We start from the raw sequence: 16,780 nt of genomic DNA, 5'->3' as shown, positions 1-16,780 counted from the left end.
TGTGATCCCTGGCGCATTGCTCACCCTCTCTGTCCACTGGTGCTCCCATCTATAAAAATAGGATCAGTAATGTGCCATCATGTAAGGTTGTTGTGAGGAACAGATTTTAGTAAGTGCGTAGAGCACAGTAAGTATTCAGTCAACTGTTACTTTTGCATTGGATTTAAAAGCTATTGCTATCTTTATACCTTATAGTTGTTTATTTTAAAGCTGGCAACCTACTCCAGTGTTCTTACCTGGAGAATCCCAGGGACGGCGGAGCCTGGTGGGCTGCTGTCTATGGGGTCACACAGAGTTGGACACGACTGAAGCGACTTAGCAGCAGCAGCAGCAACAACATATTTTTTAATATAAACTCGCTCTTTACTATAGCAGAAGCATTCCCCTTTTTGCATTTTGTTGTTGACTTAATTCACTGAACTCTTGACAGCACCTCTAGCTGCATTAGACACAGACTAAATCCTTAGTCATTTGGCAAGTTTAGGATTTTAGGACCTAGTTAGATCATGTAACAGCATCAATCATGTGTCCAAGCTTCTGCTAAGCCGTGGAGAAATCATTAGAAGGGTGATATATTTTTCCTGCTCTAAGTCAGCCAACATTTTTTAGTGTCTCCTGTATTCTATGAAAGGACTTCCCTGGTGGCTCAGATGGTAAAGCGTCTGTCTACAATGCGGGAGACCCGGGTTCTATCCCTGGGTTGGGAAGATCCTCTGGAGAAGGAAATGGCAATCCACTCCAGTACTATTGCCTGGAAAATCCCATGGACAGAGGAGCCTGGTAGGCTACAGTCCATAGGGTCGCAAAGGGTTGGACACAACTGAGTGACTTCATTTACACTTTACACTTTATATTCTGTGGATACAGAAGTGAGAAAGGCTCCCGCTTCAAGGAGATCACAGTAGATACCCAACAATTACATGCATTATAAGAAATGCACCATTTGAAATAGACACAGTCTTATAATGTGTATTTTGGGGGCAACAATGATTTTGGATGGGCTAAACATGACAAGCTTTCCTATGAAAGAGCTCTGAAGTATACTGAAGCACATAGAAGTAAGCGGGAAGGCTAAGATGAGAAGCAGCGGTAGCAGTAAGCACGAAAGCATACAGGTAAAAGACGCATGATACATCTATGAAAATTTAGGTAACTTGGCAAAGCATGGGATTGGGGATTGCTAGATAGGAGAAAAAATTTGAGATTCTAAGAGATGAGCTGAAAGAGATTGGCAGGGGAGAGGTCTCATTTTTATCTTGAAATCAGTGAGAAGATGGTAACAAATTTGCCTTTTTAAAAGTTTTCAGTAAAAATGTATGGAAGATGGATCCAAAAAGGTGTGGGGTTACCTAAGGAGAGAAGGCTGTTGCTGTAATTCCGAAGGCAAGAGGGACTGGATCAGTATACAGAGATAAGGAAGATAGCAAAGAGGGCAGAGAGTAGCAAGCTGGACAGCAAATGACCTTTAGCTGTGTGTGGTAAAAGCAAGGGAGAAATCCGGACTCAACTCCCAGATTTCTGATTTGAGGAGTCAGTGGGGTAACTGACTGAGCAGGGGACTCCAAAGGGCAAACAGGTGTGATAATGGGGTCAGGTGTAGACAGACTAAATTCAAGACTGCTTTGGGTGACTCATCTGGAGTTGCCTGGTAAGAAAACATGGATCTGGAGTCTCAGCAGCATAACCTAGGGGAAAAAAACCCATAAATTTGGTCATTGAAGCTGTGAGCTGAGTCAGCTGTGAGCTGACTCTCCCAGGGAGAGTCTGCAGAAAGAGCAAGAGTAGAGGGCCAAGGACAGAACCCTGGGGTTATAGCATTCGCAAGTCCTCAGAGAGAAGAGAGGAAGACAGCAGGAGGAGGAAGGTTCAAGATGTAGGGTATGATCAGCAGGGTCAAAGGGCGCCCTAGGGGGATTGATAATCCAGCCCGGAAGTCACTGCATCTACAGGTGAAGAAATGAGGTGGAAGAACTGCCCATGACTGTACTTGACCAGTCACCTAAGGAGGTTAGAGACAGTTCCCAGGAAGTTGAGAGTGGAATTGACTTGAAGCTAGAGAAAGGCAATGGGGCTTCACCAAGCCTGCGATATGGGTAGAATTGAAGCCAGGAGAGGACATTTCAGCTGGGGTGATGAGACTTTTCAGTCCATCCTCGTGGCTGAAAATAACTGAAGGTGGATTTATGTATTGATAGTGGTCGGCAGTGTCATCACTGAATAATGAAGACAGCATTTGGTTCTCTTTTAGTTGTAACACCTGCTGGTTAAACAGTATCATATAAAACTGGGTGCAGTACTGACCTGATATCTTGTACAAAGTTAAGTTGCTACAGGAATGCACTATGGCTTCTGCAGAGCAGATTCATTCAAGGAGAGTCTAACTTTGAGGGCATCACGAGGGTCAGTTTGATGGGAAAAAAGCTATCCAGTATGGTTATATGCCCTCTTAAATTTTTGGTGCCTAGTGTAATTCGCTCAATTGTGTCCAACTCTTTGCGACCCCATGGACTGTAGCCTGTCAGGCTCCTATCTATGTCCATGGAATTCTCCAGGCCAGAATATTGGAATGGGTTGCTATTCCCTTCTCCAGGGGATTTACTCAAGCCAGGGATTGAACCTGGTTCTCCTGAATTACAAGCAGATTCTTTACCATCTGAGCCACCAGGGAAGCCCCCTACCAAATTTTTGGTAGCTAATTCTAAAAGTCCCTTTGGTTTAATGTAGCTGTTCCTGGCTATGCCCCACCCCATCTTTTCTCTAGCTTCTGGTTGCTGAGCTGTGGGCATGCAGAAGGAAGAAGGAAGGGAAGAAGACTTTCTTGTGCCCCCTTCCCCACCCATCTGCACCTTCAGTTCTTTTTCCATCTTCTCATTCCATCTCTTTGGCCTGTTCTTGCTAGGGAGCACTTGGCTTGCAATGCAGCTCAGGTGATAACTCTTCATTTACCAAAAAGAATAACTTTATGGCAGAAACAGTCAGGTGTTACCTTGGGAAATAACTTGTCACAACCTATCTATGCTGGTCTGTTCACAACTCGGTCACAGTGATGGTTTTCTGTGACTGATGCCATACCTGCAAAGAGGAAGGTACAGAATAAGGAAAAGTCATTGGGAAACCAGGTTCTAGGGCTCGTTATGTCACTTCCCTGGTGATTTGATCTCATGGAAGTCACCGAACCTCACCTAGCCTCAGCCTTCTCAGTAAAATTTTTGTGACAATCAAATGAGATAATATTCGTAAAGATGTGTTCTGATTGCAAAATACTATTCAGCTATTAAGCAGTGGTGAAAGTGTTAGTCACTCAGTTCTGTCTGACTCTCTCTGACCCCATGGACTATAGCCCGCCAGGCTTCTCTGTCCGTGGAGTTCTCCAGACAAGAATAATGGAGTGGGTTGCCACTGCCTTCTCCAGGGGATCTTCTGACCCAGGAATCGAACCCAGGTCTCACGCAGTTGCAGGCATTACCATCTGAGCCACCAGGGAAGCCCAGGGCTATAATCATAACCATGATATGAAAGCAAAGGGAAACCAGATTTCTCCTCTTAAATCTGTTCTGAAGACCTCAGCCTTCCATTCCAACCCAGTATTTAATCAGTTTCTCCAGAGCCACATCTCTTCTGTTCCCTACTAATCTGTGCTGACGTACCTTGGCTCCTGTGGTGGGTGATGCATCTGAGTAGCAGTAAGTTAACTCCATTCTCCTCCCCTTAGTGCATGGTGGAAGCCCTTGAAATCCACCCCTAAAGAAGAAAAATGGAAAACAATTTACAAAGTGCTTCCTATGGGTCAGGCACTTTCTTTGCCTGAGATCCTTTTCCACAAACCACAGGCCGTTCCCACAGAGGAGAAATTAGGAAGCCTTTGCAGTTGAGACCCATGGAAATTGCATTTCTATTAAAAGCTGTCTGTGGCTCAATGTATCCATTCCAGATACAAAGTTAAATGATGTAATAAACTTATTCAAAGACATAAAGCTATTACATAAAATGCCATTTAAATATCTTCTACTCGGTGTTAACAAAATATAGCTATAAATCTCCTTTGGTTGTAATTTTGCAAGTTGCTAGGTCTCAGAGGGTTACGCATCTGCTGGTTCTTCACTGCTGAATTCTCTTTTCTAGACCTGGTACGTGGGATGTCAGGGATGCAAAACCATCTGAAATGTGATGATGCTTTCAACTTTCTCGGTGTCATCGCTCATGAGTCTGGGAGTGCTGAGTCCCTTCTAGGGCAGGTTGCCCTCAGTTTTCTACCTGCAGGCTCTGCGCAGGGCTGAGGGCCCCGTATTTCATATACTTGAGATTAGAGGCAAAGAGGACCGACCAACCAACCAGGCCATGGCTCGGGATTCAAGGTTAGGAACTGACATACCTCCTGTGAACTCTGATCCACAGCTTCTTGTATGGGGCCGTACATTTAGGGAGGAAGGGGTAGAACAGAAGGGAAGAGTTGAAAGGAACACAGAGCATCGTATCTAGGGACATTCAGGATCCCCAGTTTTCCTGTGGTGATTCACTTAAACCCAGCTCAAGAGGAAATGCTCATACGATCTAGATATGTCTCACTGAACTTGCCTCATTCTCTGAACTTGTTAGAATTTCCATCAGTTCCTAAATCCAGATGGACCCCATCCTTCTGAGCCCCACCAGACAGAACAGAATGGAAATGAGTGCTCTCAGCATCAGCGTGCAGAGAAGCCTTCAGCACTTGCCCAGGTCCTGCAGGCAGTGGGTACTCTTCCTCCAAGTGCATCAGTCAGTCCGAGTCAGAAGGAAAGCCGACTCGTTTCATAGACCCTCCAAGCCTTTCCAGAATCTGACCCACCTTGCTTGCTTCCCAGGTGGCACTAGTGGTAAGGAACCTGCCTGCCAATGCAGGAGACGGAAGAGACTCGGGTTCGATGCCCGGGTCGGGAAGATCCCCTGGAGGAGGGCGTGGCCACCCACTCCAGCGTTCTTGCCTGGAGAGTCCCATGGACCGAGGAGCCTGGCGGGCTACACACGGGGTTGCAAAGAGTTGGACACAACTGAAGTCACTTAGCAGCACCCGCGGAGGGGATACTGTCATTGCAGGTCAGCCAAGTTAGTTTCTGATGCTTTTGCTGTCCTCTTTCAGGAAACAGCATCCTCCATTCAGCGGCTGACAGCGTGACCAGCGCAGTACAGAAAGCGAGCCAGGCCTTGAACGAGCGCGGGGAGCGGTTAGGCCGTGCAGAAGAGAAGACAGAGGACTTGAAGAACAGCGCCCAGCAGTTTGCGGAAACTGCACACAAGGTGGGTCTCTCTGCACAGCGGAGCACTCAGCTCTGGGCGGTCAGGGAGCTTCGGGGCCCAGAACTTTCTATCAATATGTTTGCCATGCTGCTGCTACTGCTGCTAAGTCACTTCAGTCGTGTCCAACTCTGTGCGACCCCATAGACGGCAGCCCACCAGGCTCCTATGTCCCTGGGATTCTCAAGGCAAGAATACTGGAGTGGGTTGCCATTTCCTTCTCCGATGGTTGCCATGATGAGGTACAAAACTGAGCCTTTTTTCTTTTTTCGTCCCTGTGTACAATTCCGTTCTGCTACTTCATAAGTTGTATGTGCGGTGGAAGAGTTCTTTTACGTATTTGGTTATCTCCTTTCTCCTGGCTTCATCCCTGACTCTGACCCCATATCTTTGGGAATGGTGGACCATCTTTAGGTCCTACCCAGAAGTTTAAGGCTCTAGTTTCAGGGAACAGGATGTAGGTGGGGGTCTCAGAATATCCCTCCTCTGTTGGCCGGGGCTTGAAAGAGGACTGTGGGCTCTTGTGCTTACTTTTCCTTGCTGTTCCTTTCTGGTCACAAGCCTAGCATCCTGTGTTCTTATCTCTCTACCATATAAAAAGCAAACTCTAGTCCCAGGGCACGTCAGGGCTGGTGTCCCCTGCAGAGAGGCCTTGGACCTCTAAGGCTGACTGATACAGAGCTGCCTGCAAAATTTCCACCGGCCTCTGGGTGCAGAGAATGGCCTTTCACACATACCTCAGGTATACACATTCACACACGCACTGAAAACGATGCGCCTTTCAGAAAGGGAAGTTGTTATTGGCAGCCAGCTATCTAAGGCAGTCACAAACGACGGGAAAGAGAGGCCCCGCTGGTCAGGTGATAAAGAGGATTTATTACTGTTCTCGTGCTTTGGGTCAAAGGGCAGTTCTTTTCTGGCTGGTGATTTGAATTGGGGTTTCCAGAAACGTCTGCTGATAATGGTTAGCGTGTCAGAGACATGATCTGGCCTTTCAAGATAGGCTTTTCAGGTGACCTTTAGGGGAAGAAAACAATGAATTTGCTTCAAAGGAAAAGCCCACTTTTGCTGAGAAAACAGAAATGGACAACCTGAAAGTAACAGGAACCATCTCCCCAGCTGAGCTGGACTGGCCCCTTCCCAAAGCTTAAGCCCAGGCCCCACCGTGGATCCAGATCCGTGTGGCTGCATCTTGCCTTCCCTTGCACCCCCTTTGCACAGACCTGTCTTGTGGTTTCACGACAGCGTCTTACTGTACTGCACCCCTGCTGGGGGCCAGAGCCTGGTTTGCCACGGCTGTCACAGAGGGAACGAGCTTAGAATTATGGTTCCCTTCACCCCTTCTGCAGCCTTCATGATAGAGAAATAATGATGGAGTGGAGAAGCTAGAATTTCCGCCCCCAACTGCATTTATAGCAACAGCAACTGTAGTGATTTAAGGGAGGGAAGGGCAGTGAAAGTCTGGGGAAGCACGTAAACAGTGTTGATTTCAAGGCTAAAGGGAAGTATTTTTTAATTGTCTTCAACTGGGAAGGGGGTGATATTGTAGCACTCCTCTCTTGTGTCTTGTCCTACAGAAAAGAACACTCAGTAGTGCACGGATACCATTCTGCTAAAACAAGAGTTAAGGTTACTGATTGGACAATGAACCAGGTTACCAAGGAAGTCTGTGAAATCGCTCTTCCTGATGCAGAGTAGACAATACCTGGAGGTCATCCATGTCAGTACCCACCTCAGAGAAGGCTGTGCAGACCTGGCGTTGGATACCCTAAGCAGATGGCCAGAATTCTTGGCCCTGCTCACCGGGTTTCCCTGATGATACTGTGGCCAAGTGTGCTAGGTGGTTGGGAAGGCAGTATGGTATGTAGTTAACATCTGCTGTTTGATTTACCACCTCAGTGACCTTGGGCAGGGGCTTAATTTCTCTAAGCCCGTGTTTCCTCATCAGTAAGGCCTTCTACCTAAAAATAGTGCCTTTCTCCCGAAGTGTTGAGAGAACTGAATGCATTCAAACCTATAAATCGGTTAGCACAGTACCTGGTGCATGTAAATCTTAACTGATATTAATTTTAATTGTTTCCATAAGAAATGGTTTCTGCTGAGCCTGCTCTAATCCATTGTTGCATGATGAACACTGGCAGGGGGGGGTTGGAGAAATGTGACTGAGGACCCCAGCACAGGGATGGGGAGGGACTGGTGGTGAAGATCTGTGCCCTCCAGTGTGGGGTGGGAGGGCCTCCTGCTGAATGCAGTGCCAACACTTTCTAAACACAAAGCAGCCCTTAAGAAGGGGACCTGTCAGAACAGAAACTGATTAGGCCACCAAAGGCACAGGGGTCTCTGGCTTTGACCACTGGGAGGATTGGCGCCAGCTAGTTACCTACTTCCATGGAGAAGAGGCAGGAGGGGGGCAGTCTCCACTTACTTTGGTTTCCCCTTCTGTGAGTGGCGTAAGGGTGGGGGCACCGCTAGTGTCTGTTAGTGTGCTTGAGGGAGTGTAAGAGACACTATGATAACCAGACTTGCAGTTTTCTAAAACTGGGGATGCGCGCTGATGAATCACCGGCATTGGCAGTATTCCTAACAAGGAGGTTGACCTCTTTAGATAAGGTGTGGCTATTTTCCCAGGGACTAGGACTCCTGATTTGTCCCATGGCGTAGGCTGACCATGAAGATGTCATTTTGCTGGCCGAGCCTCTGCCAGGCCTGCTGGTGAGGAGACTTCAGGAGTGGAACCCAGGCCTTCCACACCCCAAACGTGGCTGTGTTGACTCAGAAAGTATGGGCTGTGTTTAGCAGTCAGGACACAGTGCTCATGTCAGAGCCCTGACAAGAAGGGCAGTTCTGGGTGAGCATTGCTCTGGGCTCCCTGGTTGAACAAGGACATGCCACCTCGGCTGGAGAGGAGGGCACGCTTTCCGGGTGGATTGCAACAGAAGAGCATTTCTGGCTTTTTCAGCTTACCCAGGTACATTAGAGAGTGGATCACTTTTGCAGGACCCTGCCATCAAGATACGTGGGTGTTTGTCTCCTGTAGAGACGATGGAAATGTGTCTGCACCCCTCTCTTCCCCCAGCTCTGTTCAGCCTGGCTTGGGGAAGCGTGGTTCCTTCCTGAGCTATGAGCTTGGCACAGCCTCAGACCTTAGGAAAGTCCATTTCAGCCACAAAGCAGGCCTGGTCACTCTCGCGACTTCAAAAAGCACAGCGGTGCAGTGTGTGCCGTGCTTTGATGCTTGCCTCGGCTGGTGAGTCAGCAGGCAAGAGCGAAACCCACACCTAGGCATCCTCAGATGACATTTCCTGCAGGAAAGAACAGTGATCTGCCCTGTTCTGCACAAGCCCACATTTGTGGGGGAGCGAGTGGTAAGTGGCATTTCCCTCCCTGGCAGGGAATGACTGCCTCTGTCCCTACTCCAGTCATCTGCTCCCTGTGCATCTGAGCCAGAAGGGACCTCAAGAGTCCAGGCCTCTTAAAGAATCCCCCTGTATGGGCTTCCCTGGTGGCTCAGATGGTAAAGAATCTGCCTGTAATACAGGACATCCGGGTTCAATCCCCAGGAGAAGGAAATGGCTACCCATTCCAGTATTCTTGCCTAGAGAATCCCATGGACAGAGGAGCCTGGCGGGCTACAGTTCATGGGATTGCAAAGAGTCGGACATGACTGAGGGACTAACACTTTGACTTTCTTTATGAGTAAGAATATTTTCTATTATTATTACTGTTATCATTATTATTTAGATGGAGTCATTTACACAGCTTGTAAAGAGAAAGCTTTCCATGAGATAAGAAAACAGAATATAGCAAAAAGGAAATTTTTAACTTACCCTCTACATTAATTCATAAGCATTTGAGTTGGAGATATTTATAGACACAGGCTTCCCTTGTGGCTCAGCTGGTAAAGGATTCTCCTGAAATGCGGGAGACCTGGGTTCGATCCCCGGGTTGGAAAGATCCCCTGGAGAAGGGAAAGGCTACCCACTCCAGTATTCTGGCCTGGAGAATTCCGTGGACTGTATAGTTCATTGGGTCGCAAAGAGTTGAACACGACTGAGCAACTTCACTTTTCACTTTCATAGACACGAGGGAAACTGAGGGACAGAGCGCTTGTGACTTTAGAGCTAAAGGTCATAAACACATCTGTGCTTATGGAAAGCACCTGCCTTCCATATTCTAAAGTTTCTAACTCCCAGGAAATTAAAGAAAAAAACCAAAATGAGGTAGAATGGAAGTGATGCCACTTTAGGCAGAAATACCTCAAATAGCAAAACGTGCAAACCAGCTGTATTTCTGTGAAACTGAGCTGGCACGCCCCACCCGGCTGGGGCTCCCCTTAGTGCCAACCCCAGCTGCATGAGAGAGGTAACTGGGCTGGTGTGAGTAGCAGCAGGCTCGCTGCTGAGGATGAATGACTGCGTAAATTGGCACAAGCCCAGTAGCTGAAGGTTAATAGCTCAGTGAACAACAAGACAGCAGCTCTGATCAAATATTTATGGTTGGTATTCATTATGCACAACACTTAACAGCTCTGTGTTGATTTGAATGATTCGCATTGCTAAATAATGTATTGAAACTAGAGACAGAGCAAGAAGTGGAGGCCTTACAGTGGAGGGACTCAGAAGGTGGCTGGAGAGTGGGACTGATCAGAGGAAGGGTCCTGGATCTGCAATTGCTACCCATCGTATTTCCTGGACTATCAGCTCGTGGAGGTCAGGAGTTAGGAGCCACTGCCATCTTCTTGGCAAAAACCCACAGCACTTAGCACAGCAGTGGTGTCTGACTCTTTGAGATCCCATGGACTGTAGCTCGCCAGGCTCCTCTGTCCATGGGATACTCCAGGCAAGAATACTGCAGTGGGTTGCCATTCCCTTCTCCAGGGGATCATTCCGATCCAGGGATCGAATGTGGGTCTCCCACATTGCAGGCAGATACTTTACCATCTGAGCCACCAGGAAAGCCCCCAGGTAGAGATTAATTTAACAATGTAACTACCTCCAGTCCAGCTCCAACCCCAGGGATTAATCCCTAATATCAAACTCTATAGACCCCCAAGGAATCACAATTCAGCTTCCACCCTGCCCCCTGCTTCACGTCAGTGTACCGGCTCCTTGGAAAGGATCTGGCTAAGGAAGGCAATGTCAGATTTAATTTTCTGTTTTGTACCTGCATACGTTTCCTTAAATACATCATCATGGGCTCCAGCTGGGCTTGGGAAACTATTTAATGATACAGTGGTATTTGGTGTTTCCATTTTTAAAGATCTAACATTTCAATGAGCCACATTTTTCAAATACCAGAGGGAGCAGCAAGTCAAGGTTTGAATTTGATCTATTGTTCAGTCCTGGTTGGTTACGCAGTCTTAATTGTCAAGTGCCTCGAACCTGGTTGAACGTCCAGGATATTACGTGGATTATTGCAGATTGCTTCTCTACAGTTGGTGATTTGTCAGTAAATACTTGAAACTGAAGAGTGGTCTTCCTGGATAACTAGTAACCTGGAAGCCCAGATGCCTTTGTTGCTTTGCTAGGGTGGGGCACTCATTCTGCCTATACTTTGCCTCTTCCGTTTGCTCCTTCAGTGGCAGGAAGGAATGCCATAGAGCACCACCCTCCCTGGACACCTGCCCCAGCAAGCGTGCTGTAAGGAGTGAAGCTGCAGTGCTCAGTGGACTGTGTCGGGAGTGTTGCACGTTTCCTTGGTGCCACTGCGAACAGGAGTGGTGATCTGCCGCAGCAAATAAAATATTGGTGCTGCTGCTCAGCGTGGATTTGGGAAAGAAGCAACCAGTGCACTCTCCCCACTGCTGATATCATCTCACATTTGTCCCTTTCTCTCCTTAGCTTGCCATGAAGCACAAATGTTGAGAAACTGCCTCTCCCAGAGACCTCTTAAGAGAAACTGAAGTTTGTTCAGCAGTTTTTACAAGAAACTCCGGACCTCCGCTTGCTTCTCCAGCCCCCAACCCCCACCAAATTATGGACATTTAGATTGTTTTTCCTTTTCAGATGTTAATATGAGAGAAAAGATGGTGTGTTTATATTAATACATTTCCCTGATAATCTTGCTAAGAAATGCTGCATAGTATCAGCTTCATTTTTTTTCTGTGTATGCGTGTGTTTGTATGTGTGTTTTTTTTAAGGGTTTTTTTTTTTTTTTGGTAGTTTGAATATGAAATCTGGACCAAATGATATATTGAGCTAGGTCTAAACCGTATTTTTTTTTTCCTGATATTAAGCAAGAAGACATTTTAATGTGATATCAGATGTTATTGTTCCTGGTTGGAAGTAAAAGTCAAGCAGGTTGGTTTCACTCAGGCTCTTAGCTACTCTTAATTTGAAGCCTAAGATTCTATATCCTGAGACATAAATCTGTATTATGGAAAACAATTGGATTTATCAGGAGAAACAGCAGTCTTTGATTTTTGCTTTTTGTGTGGTAATTTTCTGCATGAGCCATCACCAGCATTCAAAAAAAAACAAATAAGAATCACAGATAGAAATCTACTTTCTGAGCTACAGTTTAAATTCTCCCACTACTTGTTTCCAGGCTGATTGTTTAGAATTACCGTATGAATGATAAAAATTTGAGATTAAAGACCTAAGTAAAAGCCTATTTAAAAACTAATGTGAATTCATGAACATTTCTTTGTCATTGTCCCAAATTATGGTAGCTGGTTTTGAAAAGAGCTTGGATTTTTATCAAGAATTGATTTGTCCAGATAAAGTTCGGTGTAAACGATACTGTGAAAAGATAATATATTTAAAGTCTTTTTTCTTTTCACAAAGACATACCTGTTTAGTGACACCCTCATGATGTCCTTAGGAAATGGCCTTCAGTTCTCAGTATCTGATTTTTGGATGTTTTGATGTTGTTACTGCTATTTGTTTAATGTAATTTGAAAGTGCGGGGTTCTTGACAAATTGCATTTCATGGCAATTACAACTTGCCTCATCCGACATAGAACAACATAGTCCTGAAGCCTTTACATTGTAGTCAGAATGAATGAAATTGGTTCATTACAGCTCCTGATTTTGTATCACTCAACATGGACCCAGATTTTCAGTCTGAGAGTTCAGTTTTTTAGAGGGTTAAAATGCTAAATATAAAGCTGTGCTTTGTCTTTCTGAAACAAGGAAGCAAGCTGCACATCCCAGATACATTCTCAGCCTCCTGCTGTGTTGCGTTGATTTTTAAGCTGCCTGGATCATCAGGACCCTTTCTATTCCTTCCTACCTATTGAGCCGACTGAGGCCATGTGTATTGTAGCTTCTACATGGCAGCACAGGATGACTTTGGGATTATTTATGCTGATTTAAATAGCTTAAATTCTCCTGCTAAAGCTTTCCCAGGGAGATAGAAAATCAGGCTATTGGTGGGTGTCAAAAGGGAGATGAGATTTACCAGAGAAGAATTTCTGAATCCTCTTAGGGAGATGATCCAGTTCAAGGAAACTCTGTAGAATTTATAGGGTAAACTATATAAGTTTACTATAATATTTTGTACTTTTCTTTTGATGTCTTAAAACTTAAAAGAAGCAAGGAACTTATTAGCTGGTGAGTACTATTAGAAGCATTTATAATTTCTAAGAAAAGCTGAAAATATCACACCAAATAGGTTTTCTTTGCAGACCTCCATTTAGTAGAAGCATGCATGGGCACACATATACATCTTCCCAAATTGAATCCTAGCTTCAGAGATAGATAGTTGATATAAATAATTAGAAGAGTAAATCTCAAACCCCTGACAATCAGCCAAACGCAAAAATTAAATGTGTTGCCAAGTATTTTTTGTGAAGCTGCTTCTAAAGTAGCAGAGGGTGAGGTCATAAGCATACTGTGAAATGTGAGATTTTCTTTTTTCCTCTCTGGTAAACCTGTGATAGTCATCCTTCATAAATATCACTAGTTCACATCTTCCCCTCTTCGCTCACTCTCTGTTTATCCTTTTAACTTCAGTCTTTTGGAAGACATCCCGATTGGAAGAAAGTCTATCTGCACCAGTACTAGCTTCCTCCATTGATTTGCCTCCAGGCTGTGGTCATGCCCTTGACCTCCCTGTGTCCAAGTCCTGCCTAGGCCTCCACCCGCAGAGAGGGCCAACAGCAGCCCCAGTCCCTTCTAGACCTCCTGACTTTGCAGAAAAGCAAGCCTTGTGAAGACACACGTGAGGTTCTTTGGTATCCTTTTGTAGAAGGTGCTTCAGTACAAAGTATTAATACAATCTAACCTAGAGGAAATTGCTAAAATGACTCACATTATGTGGTACCAATTCATTTGGGACCAATTCAGTGGCTTGCTAAAAGACATTTAATTTCTTTGTTTTGTTTCTGCACTTCACTATTGAGTTTTGGAAATACATTTCTGTGAAGGATTTCTTAGATTGTACTGACAACTCGTTAAAAAAAAAGAGTCTTCCCAGTGCTCTCACTTCTTCCTGGATGTAGCTGTAGTATTCTTCCCTAGTACTATTAGATACCTATGTACAGGAAGTAGTGATTCAGGTTAATGTTTCATATTAAAGAATGTATTTGTAAAATGTAACAAGAGCAGTAGTTAACTTTTTCTAAGCTCTGAAAAAAAAAGATAAAGATTATGTGTTAGACTTAAAATTTCAGTGAAATCTGTCTTAATACTACTTTTGTGGCTAACAAAGGTTGTGCATTTATGTAAAAATACTTATACAGAATGCCCTCAATAAACAATATTAAAGATAGGTTTCGCTTTCAATTTTTAGAATTGTAACACTGCTGCTGTCTGTTGTACAGTTACTAATTCTTCAGAAGTTCTCTAAGATGTCAAACATAATTTTTGTTCCTTTCAGAGACAAGTAACACCTGCTCTGTGATTCATTATTACAGCAAACTCTAATTTTGTCATTAAATATTTTAACTCTGTGATGAAAGTTCGTTTCTCTCGGTTATTTGGGAAATCTCCAAAACTATCACATAGGTAGACATCATCGCATTTTTGATGCTCATGGGAGAATCTTGCATGCCTCCAGGAGACTAAGAACTGGGATTAGCATGCAGATAACAGTTCCTCTGGTCATTCCAATGGGAGAACTTGAAATGTAAAAAAAGACTAAAGAGCTAACTAGCCCTAATTACGTAATAAGCTTCTATCCAGTAAGAGTTAAGGTCTTTTGTTTCTTCTCCTGGGCAAGCAGTTAAGTAGATTAAATACTTTCTGCTGATATTAGTGATGTGCTCAAGTCCATATTACCGCATGTGGCCTCATTCAACAGACTATTTTCACGTCCTTTTAAATTGTAAAGACCTGATCAAATTATGTCAGTTTATTTTTATGCAAAAGCAAATGCAGCTTATGACATTGCCCCATTTGTTTTCAAGGGATGTGGCTTTGGTGACGGCTGGTTTGGCATAGACACTCGGTGCAGCAGGAGGGCTGAAATATTTCCTAGGAGAACCGCAGGTGGAAGAGAAAGGCCACCACCTCCACTCTCAAGGGAAAAAAAGGATAAGAGAGATGGTTTGGCTAGACAATGACCTGGCTGTAAGTTATTATAATTAGGTATTTAAAGGCACTGTTCTTGTGAACTAATTATAAACCCAATTACTTGCAAAGATGATCTTTACTCTTAATATAATTTTTGTTAACAGTTATACCACAACTGACTCAAATTTTATGGAAGAATTAATGCAGGTATCTTTTTTTTTAATCAATAATGCCTTTTCTCCTTGCTGTCAATGAGAACACGCTTAAGAAAAACTACAGTTGTTCCTTGAATAATGGGTTTGAGTTGCCCAAGTTCATATATATGTGGGTTGTTTTTTTTTAATAGTTGCATAGTACAGTACTCACTAGGGGCTTCCGAAGTGGCTCAGTGGTAAAGATTCCACCTGCCAGTTCAGGAGATGCAGGTTCAATCCCTGGAGCAGGAAGATCCCCTGGACTAGGAAATGGCAACACACTCCAGTACTGTTGCCTGGAAAATTCCATGGACCCAGGAGCCTGGTAGGCTACAGTCCATGGGGTCACAAACAGCTGGACACGACTGAGCGACTTCACTTTCACTTTCACTTTCTGACTCTTGCATTGTTCAACTGTGTTGATTTATCAATCATCGTCTGCCTAAGCAAACAGATTGAGGGCAGGGTGAGGCAGAGAGAAGAGGGAGGAGAAACATGCCAGAAACAAATGACTAAGGAATGCAAATGTTTCCATATGATTTCCTGATGGCATTCGTTCTTCGTGCCTCTTCCCCTGGAGCAGGCACACCTAGGTGGTAGTGGAAGGTGAGTATGCACATCCACATACATACGCACACAACTGGCATTAGAGATGACCGCAGCCGTTTTCACTGTGGCTTTAGTCACAATAGCCAGGATGTGGGAGCAGCCTAGACGTCCATTAGCAGAGGAATGGATAAGGAGGATGAGGTGCATGTGTAGAATGGAATACTGAGTGAGTGAGTGAAGCCGCTCAGTCGTGTCCAACTCTCTGTGACCCCGTGGACTGTAGCCTACCAGGTCCCTCTGCCCATGGGATTTTCCAGGCAAGACTACTAGAGTGGGTTGCCATTTCCTTCTCCAGGAGATCTTCCCAACCCAGGTCTCCCACACTGTCAGTTCAGTCGCTCAGTCGTGTCAACCTCTGCGACCCCATGAACCGCAGCACGCCAGGCCTCCCTGTCCATCACCAACTGCTGGAGTCTACCCAGACCCATGTCCATTGAGTTGGTGATGCCATCCAACCATCTCATCCTCTGTTGTCCCCTTTGCAGATGCTTTACCATCTGAGCCACCAGGGAAGTCTAACAATGGAATATTACTCAGCCATAAAAGAGAACAAAGTAAGGCCATTTACAGAAACGTGGATGGACCTAGAGATTATCATATTAAGTGACGTAAGTCTGACAAAGACAAATATTATATGGTATCACTTATATTTGGAATCTAATCTTTAAAAATGACACAAATGAGCTTATTTGCAAAACTGAACCAGACTTACAGGTATCAAAAACAAACTTACAGTAACCAAAGAGGAAATGTGGGAGAGGGGAGGGATAAATCCGGAGGTTTGGATTAACATACACATACTACTATCAATATATATGGTAGATAACCAACAAGGACCTCATGTATTGCACAGGGAACTCTACTCAGTATTCTGTGATAAACTATATGAAAAAAGAATCTGAGAAGGAACGAATATGTGTATGACTAAATCATTTTGCTATACACCTAAAATGAAGACACCATTATGAATCAGCTATACTCTAATAGAAATTTATTTTTTTTAAAAAAAGAGCTGAGCTGCCTTGCTACAGTTCCCTGAGGTCCCTTAGTGAGCCCTTCTTGCCCTTCTGGACATAGATTGGCAGGAGTCAGTATTTCCAGGGGTCAGTGAAACTTGAAAGTACCTCAGTTGGGCCATGATCGGAGCATGAGAAATACAAAGACAGGTGTCAAAAACACACACATCCCACCCACAAGGTAAGTCTTACTTTATTTCTCTAAACATGAGTGTGCTAACAGCTGTCTTTTAAC

The 16,780-nt window shown here is 44.7% G+C and overlaps 1 protein-coding gene across 7 annotated transcripts in view; it reads left to right on the top strand.

Annotated features, from left to right (window-relative positions):
- The window catches only part of STXBP6 (syntaxin binding protein 6), a 269,983-nt gene extending 256,451 nt beyond the window's left edge, over positions 1-13,532 (top strand). For all 7 annotated transcript variants that reach the window (XM_069560223.1, XM_069560224.1, XM_069560222.1 and 4 more), the window contains 2 exons: positions 5,117-5,274; positions 11,112-13,532. In XM_069560223.1, the coding sequence (XP_069416324.1) occupies positions 5,117-5,274; positions 11,112-11,135 (182 nt within the window). In that variant the 3' untranslated portion in view covers positions 11,136-13,532. The remainder of the gene's footprint in view (positions 1-5,116; positions 5,275-11,111) is intronic.
- The last annotated feature ends 3,248 nt before the right edge of the window (positions 13,533-16,780 follow it).

The sequence above is a fragment of the Ovis canadensis genome, chromosome 18 (genome assembly GCF_042477335.2).
Source record: "Ovis canadensis isolate MfBH-ARS-UI-01 breed Bighorn chromosome 18, ARS-UI_OviCan_v2, whole genome shotgun sequence".
Lineage (NCBI taxonomy): Eukaryota > Metazoa > Chordata > Mammalia > Artiodactyla > Bovidae > Ovis > Ovis canadensis.
Note: the sequence above shows the minus strand (reverse complement) of the source record. Positions and strands in the feature narration are given on the sequence as shown.